Genomic DNA, 15,240 nt, shown 5'->3' with positions numbered 1-15,240 from the left:
GTTCCATGTGATATGTAAGTGTGCGTGTGTATATAAATCTGTATCGCCATCCCATGCACACAGACTCTTCTTGTCAAGAATTTTGTCATATATTCCCTTTCTATTTATGGTAGTACATGAAAACCAGTAGAAGGTCTTAGTGTTAATTCACAGAAACCAGATGCAACCTGCACTATGTTAGATCCTCGTCCTATAATTTTACATTGTTAAGTGTCTTTGAAGTTGATGAATTCACCTGATGCAACTGAAGTTAAGTATGCACCTAAATATTTGCAACAGCATTGCCTTATATCATATTGCCTAATTCTGTTATATTCTATTTATTGCAAAACAAACCCTAAAACATAAGCAGTTACAATTATTTACTGTTATCTAACATGTTCGTACCTGAGGTAACAACTAATATAATATTTTCAATTAGGTTTTGTATGACATGTTGTTTATGTTCTAAAGTGTCTTTTACCCACATCAAAATTAAAAAACAGAAAGAATCTAGAAGGTAAAATTTAATACTCTTGCATTCATTAGCTTCATGTTTAGAGTAGCATGTTTTAGCTTAAGAAATATATATTGTAGCATAGTGTCTTTGATATTTTTCTTTATCAATCAGTATTTTTAACTGGATAGATTTTAAAATAAAAGGAAAGCATAGTTCGTGATGATAATACTTCAGCTTTGAAAACGTCATAGTGCTATGGTCAGCAATTGAGCTCTGGGGCCAGACAAATTTTTTCCATGTGTTCCTGCTATGAAGTTTGTATTTGTTCTTGATCCCAGACAATCTTTTCAAATGGGCTTTTCTTTATGGACAGATACAGTCCCAGCAATGTCAATGGGATTGGTAAGAAGTAAATTAGTTTGTAGTTCAGGAGCAAGACTTGACATAGGTGAGAACTTAATTTTCAAGCTTCTGTTCACCTAAATACAAAGTTTCTGCCCTGAGATAATCAAGTGCACAGCCTCTTTCAGACTTGAATAGGAGAAAAATGAAGTGTGTCCAACTACCAATACAGAGTTATGATGAGTCATTCTGGCCTTAATCCTCATGGTGACCACGACCAAGATGTTCAATTTATCCTTAGCAAAACTTTAACTCTGTTGATTTGCTTCGAAGCCAAGGACCAGTCTATTCGAGATATGTGATTTTTTAAATAAAAACATGGGCTCTACTAAATCCTTCTGCTAGGATTTATTAGAAAGATATGTGTCACACATGAAAAGCTCTGTATTTGTTTTCTTCAAAAAGGATGGTTTGTAAAGCAGTCTTGTACGTTTTTCTACAGTAGCTATCAGTGAATTTAAAATGCAAAGAAATTACTGTTGAATTGGGTTAGAGCAGAGAAGCTTGGGTCAATATCTCATTTGTTGTTTTGTTGACTGTACATAACAAATTAGATAAATAGCCCTAATCATATATAGTCATGAATATTGCTGTGTTTTCTCTTCATTTGTTTCAGTGGCTGCCAATTCTATTAAATGATCGTCTTCAAACTGGACATTATTGTCTTCCTGTTGCATTGGATAAGCTGCCTGTCCACTATTCACTTCACTCTCCCGAGGTAACAAAGAAAATTATGAAAAGATAATATTTTCCTAATGTAGGAGAACAGCGTAAGTGTTTTACGAACTAACGTTCCTGTCTGCTTGTAGACAATGCCTCCTTTTTGTACTTTGAAAGGGGCAAGCTTGGAGAAAAATGTTGTTGTTATTATTGTCACTGGTGTTATTATTACTGTTCTATATTGTTATATTGTGTTTTTTAAAGTTAGTTATCCAAGCAAATCCTTGTATAATCAGGAATACATTTATTCTGAGGGTGTCAAGTCAATAATTTGCTTTCTTCCATAGGATGATTTGTTCATTTTTTTGTGGCTGTGTGGGAGAGGGAGGAGAAAAGGAATTAGGTGCTGCTACTAGAGCAGAAAACTGTGTCCTCTGAGTAAATATGGCAAGTACGAAACTGTCCAGAGGCTTAAAACTGCACTGTATCACCATGGAGTGCCTTTGGCAGTGCTTTAACTGGAAACTTCCAACCTTAAAAATATCCCATCAGAAGATGTATATTCCCACTGACTGTGCTAGGCATCCAGCTGAAGTGCTCCACATTTCCCTGTTCAGTGCCTCAGGTTCTCTCCATCTAGTGTATGAGAACAAGAAGATGCCTAGCTGTGGTCCTCTGTATGGCACTGAATTTGAATATATAAAATTAAATGAATAGTGCAAATACCCTATAGACCACTGTGTAAACAGACTTTCTGTTTGATTGTTAAAAAGAAGATGATGATGCCCATATTTCTTTTCCATCACAGAAAGTTCCATCTCAGACACCACCTATTAAGTGGGTTGAAGGACACAAGGGTGTTTTCAATGTTGAAGTGCAAGCTGTTTCATCTGTTCACACTCAGGTAATGCATCAGAAGCAGTACACCACTGTAGTTTCAGTTCAAAGAGAATTCAGATGCCCAGGCTGACTTAGGAGGTTTATGAAGTGGAGATGTTTAAGCCCACACAGGTTTAAAAACAGCTAACAGCTATGGAAATAACCTGATAGGCTCCATGAATCAAATCCTTTGGTGAAATGAAATCTATTGGTACAAGTGAATAAATGAGCACTCTCAGCAGCAAGTCACATCAAACATTAAGGAGCCTGATGTCCTCTCAGCTCAGCAAGGATCTGCTTAGGCTGTGTTTGAAAGACACTGGCAGGGCACAGTGCAAGTTTCTGCAGTCTACATCTTCTGCAAGGCTAGTTCAGACAATGTGTCCCCATCTGCGGAGACACAGCACGTCCCTGCCTCTAGGGACAGGTTATACTGCCAGAATGCTATAGGCAGCTCAGCTGTCAATGCCTTGTAGTATAAGGACACAAGCTTAGTGCTGAATGAGAACTGTATGATTCTGGTCATTTAAATGTGATAGGAAATTGGACCTTTGCCCGCCTTATTGGGATACTGGTTTGAGGCAGAGCAGCTTTATCTTGTTTCTGCTGCTTTATGGTGTCTCCTACCCATCATCCCATTCTAGTTAACGCTGGTAACTATGTCCTAACAACTGGAGACCCTGTGTCTGAAGCAGGTCCATCACCACTGGTAGCATGCTTTCTAAATACAAGTAGGGCATACCCATTAGGCACATAACTTGTATATAGCTGGAACTTAGGTGTGGGTGGCAGAGGGACTATAGACTTGTGGAGTGACAGACTTTTATCAGAGAGAAGGAAGAGTATTTTCATGAAATGAAGCAATCACTTTAGTGAGGGCTTTAACTTTTCTGCTTTTAATCTGATCTGACTAGAGTCTGAATTTAAGCCAGATGAAAAGGAACAAACAAAAGGCTGTGACAGCTGGTTTACAAATTGTTTTCTAGGGCTAGCTACCACTGCCAGCCAGAAGGGTGAATATATTTTCTCCGATCCCATCAGGTGGGACAATCAGGCTTTGCTTAGCTCGCAGCAGCCTGAACTAGAAAAACTTTGTTAACTATGAGTGCACTGTATTTGCAGGACAATCACCTGGAGAAGTTCTTCACTCTGTGCCATTCTCTAGAAAGTCAAGTGACATTCCCCATTCGACTGATGGACCAGAAGATAACAGAGGCTACACTGGAACATGAATTGAAACTCAGCATTATCTGTTTGAATTCTTCACGCCTTGAACCTCTTGTCTTGTTTTTACATTTGGTACTCGATAAACTTTTCCAGCTCGCTGTACAGCCCATGGTCATAGCTGGCCAGACAGGTATTTACTGGTGCATGGCCTTGGAGTGGTCGTGCAAGCAACCTAGAAATATAGGGGAAATGATTGCTAAATATCCAGGCTCAGATTTAGTATTTGGGGTAGTCCACTTCAAAAGAGTTGTGCTTCTCAAGACACAGTTTCACTGCACAATTTAATCAGGTTTAACTTGAGTTCCTGCCCTCTCTCCTTTTCCCCCTACATATAAGACTCTCAGGCTCTGGTTGGGAGGTACCTGAAATTGTAGTAGTTTACTTATCTGGAAATAGAGGTCAGAAAGTGGGTTGTGGTTTAACTTTGTTTGGAATTCAATTATTTTGCAAGGAAAACACCAGAAAGTCACTTATCCTACAGCTGACATTGCTGACTGCACCATATCTGCTGCTCAAATATCTTTAGACAGAATTGAGTGAGCACAAAACAGAAAGGGTATAGTAATGCACACAGATTTTTCTGTTACTGAGGCTGTCCGTTGCCCACCACATATGTTAACTCTGGAGGGAAGGCATACTTGGAAACAGTGGTGTAGTTTCTTTCCTATCTCATTTTGGTAATCAACACTTGTCATCCACTATAATATTTGTGGAAAAGCCTGCTAGCTTGTATTTGTCAGCTGGAGAGTAACGGGTCTTAGTGTTCTTCAAGTAGGTATTTTATAGGAAATTGTGTGAAGGCTGCTAGAAATTGTTATTAACAGTTATGGTCTGCTTTTATGTAGCATGAAGTGATGAAGTAGCAGTGATTGGGTTGAAACTCAGTGGATCTACTGAAGAGTGGTTATTGGCCTATGTAGACTTTGGGTCTGGTCAGGTATAACAATTGCTGTCTAGAGCTCTGAATTTGTTAAGGACTGAATTAAAGCATGTAGGATTAGTTGGTGGTGGTACAAAGAATGCCCTTACCTAAACCCTTCAGTGCTGAGACTATTTCTTGCCTTTGTTTCACAGCCAACTTCTCACAGTTTGCCTTTGAATCTGTGGTTGCAATAGTGAACAGTCTTCACAACAGCAAAGACCTGAGCAAAGACCAACATGGGAGGAACTGCCTCCTGGCGTCTTATGTCTACTATGTATTTCGTCTGCCAGATCCTCAAAGAGAAGTAGTCAAAGCAGGTAATATTGGTGCAAGGGTTGCAAAAGTATTCTTTTTTCTTGGTACATGCCATGCAGCATGGTGCTTTTGCGAGGAGGACTCAGGGCACTGGCCTATAAAATAGCAAACACAACTTCTCAGACCCAGACTGCGTACCATTTAAGCACAGCACTGTTCAGATATTTTGTTTTTCACAGAGGAAGGTCAGGGATCTCGGAGCTGCACAGAGAAACATGGACTTGCCCTACATAATCTCTTATCTCCCATTCATTTATGATGCATGGTTGATGAAGATGAAAGTGAGAGACATCTCCTAAACTGAGGCTTTCTTTAGACGATTTTCCTGCAGAAATTAAAATGGCCTTAAGATGCCAATTTCTTACTGGCCTGTACATCAGTAAACTACTTCCCATGCAAACTCACTTGCTGCCAAGTGACATAGGGCCAAGCTCTGCAAATTTCTGCATCTCATAAGGCATGTCATCAGAGGATAAAACCTTGTAAATTGACCAGCAGGTTGAGTCTCCTCTACTCAGCACTGGTGAGGCTGCACCTCGAGTGCTGTGTCCAGTTCTGGGCTCGCCAGTACAAGAGAGATGTAAACGTACTGGAGAGAGACCAGCCAAGGGCAACGAAGGTGATGACGGGACTGGAGCATCTCTCCAGTGAGGAAAGGCTGAGAGAGCTGGGACTGTTCAGCCTGGAGAAGAGAAGGCTCAAGGAGGATCTTCAGCATATACAAAGACCTGAAGGGAGGGTACAAAGAACACAGAGCCAGACTGTTTCCAGTGGTGCCCAGAGGCAGCAGGCACAACATGAAACACAGGAGGTTCCCTCAGAACATCAAGAAACACTTTTTTCTGTGAGGGTGACTGAGCACTGGCACAGGTTGCCCAAAGAGGTGGTAGAGCCTCTCACCCTGGAGATATTAGGAATCTGTCTGGACATGGTCCTGGGCAGCTGGCTCTAGGTGGCCCTGCTTGAGCAGGAGGATGGACCAGATGACCTCCAGAGGTCCCTGCCAACCTCAACCATTCTGTTACTCTGCTGCAGTCCATTGTCCTAAAGCCTATAGAATTCATTTGATCAATTGCTATATATTAACTGGCTGACCACCAAACAGCTGTGATGTGGGAACTAAAGATATGTACGCCCTTTTCTCTTTCAAATATTCATTTCAATCCCCCTTGAGGGACATTTAAACTGATGTTGGTATGTGCTAAAATCTCGGAGCTCGCCTATGCTTGGAAATTCTTTATCCTGAAAAAATAAGGTCCATGGGGAAGCTGAAAACATTAGGTAATCATTTAGTGAAGTTCCTGCTGGCCACTCTCTGCTTCCTTGGGTACTTTGAACCTGGTGGTAAATGTTACGTGTTGAAGGCGATATTTTGTGTTTAGGCCTGTGAATCTTGTCTTAATCTACAGCAAATTAAAAAGAGCTGAGGGAACAAAGAGCGAGCTATTGTAATACTGCTGCTGCTCAGGTAGCCATGTTAAATCTGTTGTTACTGCTTGTGCAATCACCTGTAGCTGTTGACTCGGAAAACATCTGCACCTTGTCATTCAATGCCTATGTAATTTGTTAATTAAGCTGGTGAGCTTAATTATGGTGAGATGGTGAGATTTTTAGGAGCTTTATGGTATTCAAAATGCTGATGCTGTAACAGCACTGCGAAAAGCTGGCTTGAATCTCAGGTTTGTCTCATACATGTGTACTTCAGTCTTAGTTCAGACATCTCCCTATGGGCAGGTGCAGGCAGCAGTACCATTTTGACAGAGTCTCGTTATTACACATTTGGACGCACTTCCGCAGTGTCTGTTGGGAGTAAACTCCTGCAGAGCCGAGTGATAAGCTGCAGCAATCCTGACATCGCTGTTACACCAACTGCTACTGATGAGGAGGTCAAAAACATCATGTCATCCAAGGTAAGAAAACAAAGTCAAATACCTGGAGAATTGTATGGGCCAAAACCTAGTAATCTAGGTTTTTTCTAAAAGGTTTGGATTTACTTCTTGTAAATGCGCTGTATATATCACCAGAAGCATTTGTTGTTTATCTGATTTGGTATAGGCATACATTAATTCTGATGTCTCTTATCAGTGAAGAGGGCAAGAGGTAAGAAATCTGTCTCTTGTGTGAGGCTTAGACACTCCATAGAGGGATTTGCTTTTTTGACATGCCTCACTCTCCTGTTCTTGACATTTAAGTACTGTTCATGTCTGGTGACGTGGGCTGGTCCAGGTTACACAGAGTCAGTGTGAGAAAAGACCACTATTGATTACACTGGGAACAGATTCACTTTCTGAAAGGGGTGAAAGATTCCTCAGAATGGAAATAGTTTTCCTAAGATGCACTGATTTATTCTTACTCCTTTTAACTCTTTTTCCTTTTTTTTCTTTTTTTTTTTTAAATCACAGAGCCTGTTCGGTGCTAGATAGTTTCCTGTTAAAAAAAAAAGTAGGCAATTTATATGACAGCAGCCCCATGATTTTGTACTGGCTATAGTACAGATGCCATGTGCATATTTTGTAACTGGGTCTTTCCAAATACTTAATTCAACCACAGAGTGAAACACAAACTTCCTCTGTCTTTCCCATCCACAACTACATATGCCACCAACAGCTTGCAGAACAGACAGCAGAGGAGCAGGATTTTTCTTCCCTGATTGGCATCTAGTGCTTGCTGGTCTAACAGCATCCCAGGCCCATCTCAGAGCTTTATGAGAATGACTGTGCTTGGCTCTCTGGGAACCCAAAATCTAGAGTTCCCCTTTCAGCAGGAGCGGGGAAGCTGTGCTTCTGACAAAAGCAGGATTTTTCGCCTGGTCACGGAGCCTGCTCCTAGCTGCAGCCCTAGCAGAGCTCCACAGCAGCATGTCTGCTGAGCTCTGAACTATATCCTCCCCTCTCTTTTCCTTGAGCGTTACATATGTAAAATACTGCTTCTCAAGCAGGTTATTTTCAGAAACATTTTGAGTCTTTTCTCCATTGACTGACCACATGCTTTTCCAGTTAAAGTGAACAGGTGCTTGTCTTCAGCAAATTAAACCGAACTAGTAAGATGCGCAGGCGTTGCCAATCTATTCGATTTGTTTATATGGGCATATGTATTCATCCATAGCAATTTTTATAATGTAGATTTGAACTTAATAGCTTTATGAATTTTACTGTAACGTACTGTGTCCTAAAAAAACCTAGAGCTCAAGGCATTTTTTTCCACCCAAATTAATACAGAAGTAAAATGTTTGATATTACAGCTTCATCACATTGATAAATGTAGCAGTTGACACTTGACTGCTGCCATTTCACTGCCTTTTAAATTGGCATTATTTCTAGTGGAAGAAAGACTGCCATATGCTCGTTAATTTCGGATGTAGAGCCACTGGATAAACAGTTACCGTTGAAAGGGTGAATTGCATCGCTTCCAAAAGACAGCTGCAGTGCTGAAATTGGGCACCTGATGGCAGTGTTGGCATTTGCACGCTTCTGCGGCTGCTGCATTCAGGCGGTCCTTGGCCTCCACTGGGAAGGGAGGGGCATGGGGAGAAGGAAAGTGAAGAGCTATTTAGGTGAGCATCTGTGCATACCTTCCAAAAAACCCACCGGTGCTGATTTCTTCTCTGTTAATTAGCTTAAGTTATGTGTTAACTTACTAGTATGTATTTCTTCCGGCTATGCCCCCCAGCCTATGGATCACAGCTCCAGTCGGATGTCTTTCTACGTTGAAGGAACAAATGACATGCCAAGCATTTGTGCAAGCCCAAGACCATCCAATAAAAAGGTAGCCTACCACTAAGTGTGAGGGAGCACAGTAACCGAGCCTGGAGCCTTGTGAGGCAATGCTGGTAGTTAGTGCTACTAAATGAGGAGAGGGAAGAGAGAGAATAAAGTAACAACCAGTTTTATTGAACAAGGAGTTAGTGACAGAATATTAGATCAGTGGGTGACTATTACCCAAACTTTTCTGGCTGTGCTCTAGAGTCTTTAGATTCTTTTTCCAAGACAGATTTAGACAAGTAGCAGCGTGTCTGGATCCTCCCTTTGTTCTCTTTCTCAAGGTGTTAGGGCCTCTCTCTTTTTCCACTTCTGTTTACCCTTGGATACCTGCCTTTACATGTTACAGTAAACTGCATTCAGAAATGTTTGCCATTTCTTTCTTCTGTAAGGAATATTTTTCTTTTCCCCCTTTTGTAGCTTTTGGAACCAAGAAATTCCTTCCTATCTTGAGTATGTATTCCTAAGTAGCTTTTTAACAACATAGAAGACACCATATCACTTGGATAATTTTTCCAGAGCTGGGTCTTGTGTTTAGCATTGATCAGCAGCAGTGGCTTTGGATGAAGAAGCAGGGGAAAAGCCCTGCAATGAGCAGTTCAGAACCTGAGTTACAGTTAAGAAACTGTCCTTTCTTACTCGTGTTTATTGGTCTGATTTCTGCCGAAAAGCATAGAGATTTATACCCAGTCTGAATATTGGATGGATTTATATGTCCTATTCAATGTAAATATGCTTAGGAGTCTCATTAGCTTTGTTGTTTGAGTCAGGAATAGAAAATAGACATTGCAATAAATTTTTAGTCCAGATTTGAGTGTCCTTAAAGTTCAGGTTATTGGGATTGGGTGTCTTATGGTCAGATCTCACTGCAAAGAGTATTGTCTCCAATTACAAACCTGTGTACAAGCTTTGCTGTGGTTATTGCTGTGTCCTTCCCTCCCACCACAGAGACAATCTTACTTCTACCTTCTCTCAAAAACATGGATGTGCTAAATGGAAACAATTAGTGGGGAGTGGGGAACATGACTGCTCCCTGTCATGCACAGAGCCAAAGGCATTTCCCTAGTTTAGTTATCTGGGGTTCTGGATCCACAGAAAAATGGATTCCAAAGTCTGTTTGCCATCAACATTCCTCATACATCATTTTGGTCAAATCTGCCTTTTGATCCTACAGGGGTGTCCATGCATTCCTATCCAGCTGCTGACTCTCCAGTATGTGGGAGTTTCCCACAGGGAAGAGGGGGGATGTTCAACCTGGGAGATGAGTTGGTTGAAGAGTTATTTCCCAACACTCTGTGTTTATTATTTAGCATTTCCACGAGGAGCTGGCACTGCAGATGGTCGTCAGCACGGGTATGGTGAGAGAATCTGTCTTCAAGTATGCCTGGTTCTTCTTTGAGCTCTTGGTAAGATTTGATAGTGCCATTTCATAAGTTAATGGTGAAATGTAGCAGGTACTCCAGGCACAGATTTAGATCTGTGGTGATATCTTCAGTTATTCAGCCCCAGTGTGAAAAGGAAAGGTCCCAAATAATGGAAGTACAACTAAAGAATTCTCCATATTCGTACCTGTTTCCCACTGACAGCCTGTGGTGGGAAAGTCCTGCATGAAGGACATGCACAGTGGTCCACAGCTTGCAGAAGGCTGAAGGATAGACATCAAACTGAGCCCACCCTTTCCTGTGAATACCTGTTCCTGTCTTTTCCACTTTGTTGACAACATGGGAGCAGTGACAAGGCTCCCCAAATTCAGTTTCACAGAGCCCTGAGGTGATGGATGTCAGTGGCAAAAACATACTGATTTCCACTGGCAGCATATAAGCAACCCAACATCAGATCAAGAAATAAGAAGAATTAATTCCAGAAGTGTCACTCCCGTGTGTCATCATGATGGGGAAAAGTTGCAAATAGCATTTCAGAGCTGCAGAGGCAAGGGACTGGGGAGGGTGGTTCTGATTGCAGGTGCTGAGAGTAGCCAACTGCGTGGACATACACAGGAATCAATGTCTGTCAGTGTTCAAGTCTCAGGCTCTCTGTTGTTCTTGCCAGTACATGTAGGATTTATCACAGCAGCTCTGAGAAGATGAGAGTGATTACATTCAAGGAAAAACAAGTAGGAAATCTTATTCCCATGACTAACAAAGCATTAGTTTTACCTCCAGTTTTGGCTGCTTTTTTTTTTTTTTTTTTTTTTTTTTTTTGCTTTGCAGATAAAGAGTATGGCTCAGTATGTTCACAACATAGAGAAGCAAGATAACCCACGAAGAAGCCGGTTCTCCGATCGCTTCAAAGATGATATTACCACCATAGTTAGTGTGGTTACTTCAGAGATTGCTGCACTTTTAGTCAAACCACAGAAGGTAAATGCATGAAATAAGCACCATGGATCCTTGCTACTCCGCCTGTGTTACACTGAGAAGTGTTTAATCCCATTTCACCTTCAGCAGTGTCACTAGAATTAGACCAAAACTGTGGCAGTATTCTCACATGGACCTTAAGCAAGAGTGAGGGGTGTTGCAAGGGCCAGCCTTGTGCTCCCCTCTCTGTTTTTATTCAGCTCAGCTCCCCAGCCTGCTTCTCACTGTGGCTGCAGGGTACAGGGAAGGAACCCCTTTTCCCATCAACAGGAAAGACTGGACACCCCTTTTCAGTGGCAGTGATGCTCTATGCCAGGTTAGCCAGGGCATCAAACTGCAGCCAAAGCAGGCCTTATTCCTTTTATCCCCCTTTCCTGTTACCCTTGTTTCTACTGCACAGTGTTTTATTCCACATTTGCCTTCTTTGACAGCAGTGGTCTATGCAATATGAAGGCAATATTCCTCCTGACTGTTGCAAAATCTAGCCATGAGTGATCTAACCCCAGATCTCTTCAAAGAGGCACTGGCCACTTGAAAATGAAAGACAGGAAATAAGCCCTAAGTCTCATGAAATTCTTTATCCTGATATGTTTTAACAAGTTGCACTGATATAATGGATTATAAAGTTGAAAGGAGCACAAAATGTAATCTATATTTTAACATTGATAGTCAGTTTACATCACTGATGTCACTCTGCACTAGCCAGTAGACAAAGTTAAGGCCACATCTGTGTATCTACATACTGGGTGACTGTTGTTTGTTCAGTTGTTGCAACCAGCATGTTTTCATGCCCCAAAGCTGCCAAATGCATTGTGCTAGCCCAGCAGTGTGCTCTGCCACAGGGCAGACCAGGCTGGAGAGCTGGCCTGCCACATTGCTTTTCAGCCAGCTCAGTTTCCTGATCCACTTCATGTGTCCTCCACTGTGCTGTTGAGGAGCAGAAACTGGGAAAGGGCTGAGACCAGACAACTGAGGGCAGAGAATGGCAGAAGTGATTGTCACTGTCCATCAAAAAGTTTTTCCTGAAGCTTTACCCTTTGCTTCATCTTTGGTGTACTTCCATGATAGCCATGTGCAGAGAAATTGTTTCCATGGAAATGTTTACTTAAGGTGTCAGTGATTTCTTTTTTTTTAAAATACATGTGTAATAAAATTTTGTTACATTAAAAATGTTTTAACAAAACTGTAGGTTTTGCCAAGACATTAGTATTTTATGGCTTCCTCATGAGAAATACACAAGTTTTTATGGGCTGTTAATTCAATTCAGTTTTGGTAGAGTGAGTGTGTAGAACCTGATTATGTGTGAAAAACCCATTGCAGTGTTTGCAGAATTAGGGCCATTGGTTAGTTGTACAGAGCAGCAGTAGGTAATGTGTGTCTGATTTTTAAATCCAAGCAGTAATAATCTATGTTTCAATACATGGTTGAGCATGTCAGATTGCCCTGAATTTCTACAGTGATGTGCGGCATATTTTAGCCTACTAAGGTAGTGGAAAACTAATTTATTCTTCACAGCAGAAAATTTTTTGCTGTGTAAATTCTACATTGCAGAAAATATATGTATATATATTCCTGAATGGCGTCAAAAAGGTTGAAAAATTAAAAATTGTAACCACCCTGAGGTGCTGCACACCTGTTCTCACTAGTCAGAGACAGGAGTAGGGGCAACATTTTTCTGTCATCTCCTCTGTCAGTCTTGAGTGAATCCACCTGAGGACTCTGAGAATTACATGTGTGCAGATCCCTCAGGCACCTCCACAAATTCCTCTTGGTGAACTACATATGCTACTGAGATTTTATGATTTAAATTGGCATGTTTGAAGTAACTGTAGCCTTAGTTTAGAAGGCATGTGGAGTTCTTTGTGATTTTTACTTGAGGGCTGTGTATCTCTGTTAATCAGGCCAATTGTAAGCATGCAAGAGCTTAGCTGCTGAATGGTAAAACACACAGATTTATCTTACCAGTATTTTTTTACTATCAGTTTTACACTTAAAATTTCTAAACAAAATACTTGGCATTCCGTCAGCAGAGCCAGTGCAGATTTTTATTAATATTTTAAAACAATATTTTATGGTTTAAGTACCTAAACCAGCATTCTCTAATGTTAAAGGTTCCATTTTTTTAAAAATGGCATATGCAGGATTGTACCCCATAGGAAACTCAGAACAGGTCTCAAATTCCATTTCATTGCTGTCAGCCCAAAGATTTGCGTAGATGAACTTGCTCATTCATTCTGTGATATTCTTCTGTGAAAACCACAACAGTTGAAATAATTTACAGCAGTGATTCTGTATAATTTTAACAAGTTTACATAAATTGGAGAACTGAAACGATCTTGTTCAGTATGTTCCATGCCATGGTTTTGGGAGCTGTTCCCTACACTATTTTTTAATGATTCTGAAAAGTCTTCCACCATATATAAGTTTCATACATTGTAACTGCAGTTCTTCTTTTCATCCCTTTTTTCAAAAGGAAAATGAACAAGCAGAAAAGATTAATATCAGCCTGGCGTTTTTCTTGTATGATCTTCTTTCTTTAATGGACCGAGGATTTGTGTTTAATCTCATCAAACATTACTGCAATCAGGTAGGCATCATGCATGATTGGTATTGCATTTGCCTTATGGCCAGTCCACTGTTCTGTTCTGTTTGATTCATTTATCTGTTAAGATCCTTTGAACTGTGTTAAAGGGCCAGGTAAATTTCCTGTTTCCTCTTGCCTATGCAGAGACTTTAAACCTTTCTGATCTGTGGTCTGCAGAAAAAAATTGAGTGCAGGTTAAGACTCTTTTAGAAATGTCATACCTTGCACTACTGCAGAGCATCCATGGAGCCACTTTTCTTCCCTTACTTTTTAACATCCCTTAGCAGCAGGGTCTGCAGACCATACAGAGCAGCTTTTGGTCTCTGACTCTTCCAGTGCTGTGAGGATGTATTTAGATTTGGGGGATTCAGTCAAAATGAACCATGTCTGTCTTCTTGCTTTACAAGCCTCCCAAAATTAAAAATAAATGATGATGCAGGATGTTGTTATGGAATTATTTGTTGCATTTGAAGGGGAAAGTTTTCCTTCTGTTTTGTGACCTGATATACCTGCTGTAGTTTTTCTGCCAAAGGAAGGCCCTCTGTCAGCTGATGGTACGTAAGAGAGCACAAGATGGCTACCACCCTGGTTTCTTATAATATGTACAATACTTCACTGATGTCATTGTTGATATGAAGAGAAATTACAAGACCACTGATGCTCTGTGTTGCCTAGGAGGACTTTTTCTGAGTTTGCCACAGACTCAGCAGAGTTTTGTTTGGTTTTAATCTTTGTGTTATGCAAAAGGGAAAGAATACTGTGTTTTTCTTTGGGGAGGAAAAAAAAACCAATTTATTGTCTCTTGGGAAGTTGGTAGCTCAGCCAGAGAGGGGGCAGAGAGACACCATCACTGTGAAACAAAGAGCAGCTAATGGATGGAAACTAGTTAGGTACAGGGAACCAGTGAACATTTTAATGCATGCTGGGCTATTTGTCTATTCCTGTTTCAGGAAGCAGGATATTTCACTGCATGGTAATTTAAATAGTGCATGCCCATCACATGACACTTCTTTGGTTTGCTTTTCTAGCTCTCAAACAAGCTGAGTTCACTCTCCACCCTGATTTCCATGAGACTGGAGTTCCTGAGAATTCTTTGCAGCCATGAGCATTACCTCAATCTGAACCTCTTCTTCATGACCTCCGTGTCTGCTCCAGCATCCCCCTCCCCCTCTTTATCCTCCCAGGTAGGCATCCATTAGATGATATTGCATGAGCATCACATGAAGCACACATGTAGAGAAAGACTTACATTGCTCTGTATTCAGACACTTAGGTTAGAATTAGCCACGGTTGGATCAGGGAGAATAACTTCCCTCTTGAAAGAGAAGGGGCAGAAGAATAAAGACTAAGGGAGTGCTACTGCAAAATTGCATCTACATAAGTTTAAACTTAACATGACACAGATATGTGCCCCTCTAGAAAAATGAAAACAGAAAATTACTGTTAAGGTAGACATACAAGGTCTAAAAGGAACATGGCTCTGAAGGTAACTTACAGGCACACCTATATCCCATCCATACACAACCACAAATATGTATTTCAGTATCTGTTTTGGAGAATTATGGCATGCAGCAGTGCACAGCAAACTTTCTGTGTGTTTGCATTCTAGCTGACCTTCTTGGTCTCCAAGTGGATGTAGATGCTACCACTTTGTAAACTAGTGACTAAATCACTGCAATTTTCAATATTCTGGAATG

General features: G+C 40.9%; 1 protein-coding gene across 2 annotated transcripts in view; it reads left to right on the top strand.

Annotated features, from left to right (window-relative positions):
• Positions 1–15,240, top strand: part of DOCK8 (dedicator of cytokinesis 8) — a 98,044-nt gene that overhangs the window by 51,981 nt on the left and 30,823 nt on the right. The window contains exons 18-27 of one of the 2 annotated variants that reach the window (XM_049795313.1): positions 1,458–1,559; positions 2,310–2,405; positions 3,503–3,737; positions 4,682–4,846; positions 6,579–6,754; positions 8,514–8,609; positions 9,913–10,008; positions 10,813–10,962; positions 13,433–13,546; positions 14,572–14,727. In XM_049795313.1, the coding sequence (XP_049651270.1) occupies positions 1,458–1,559; positions 2,310–2,405; positions 3,503–3,737; positions 4,682–4,846; positions 6,579–6,754; positions 8,514–8,609; positions 9,913–10,008; positions 10,813–10,962; positions 13,433–13,546; positions 14,572–14,727 (1,386 nt within the window). The remainder of the gene's footprint in view (positions 1–1,457; positions 1,560–2,309; positions 2,406–3,502; positions 3,738–4,681; positions 4,847–6,578; positions 6,755–8,513; positions 8,610–9,912; positions 10,009–10,812; positions 10,963–13,432; positions 13,547–14,571; positions 14,728–15,240) is intronic. The other variant, XM_049795314.1, reaches the window with a different exon arrangement.

The sequence above is a fragment of the Accipiter gentilis genome, chromosome Z, assembly GCF_929443795.1.
Source record: "Accipiter gentilis chromosome Z, bAccGen1.1, whole genome shotgun sequence".
NCBI lineage: Eukaryota > Metazoa > Chordata > Aves > Accipitriformes > Accipitridae > Astur > Astur gentilis.
The sequence above is the reverse complement of the archived record's forward strand: the minus strand, read 5'-3'. Positions and strand labels throughout refer to the sequence as shown.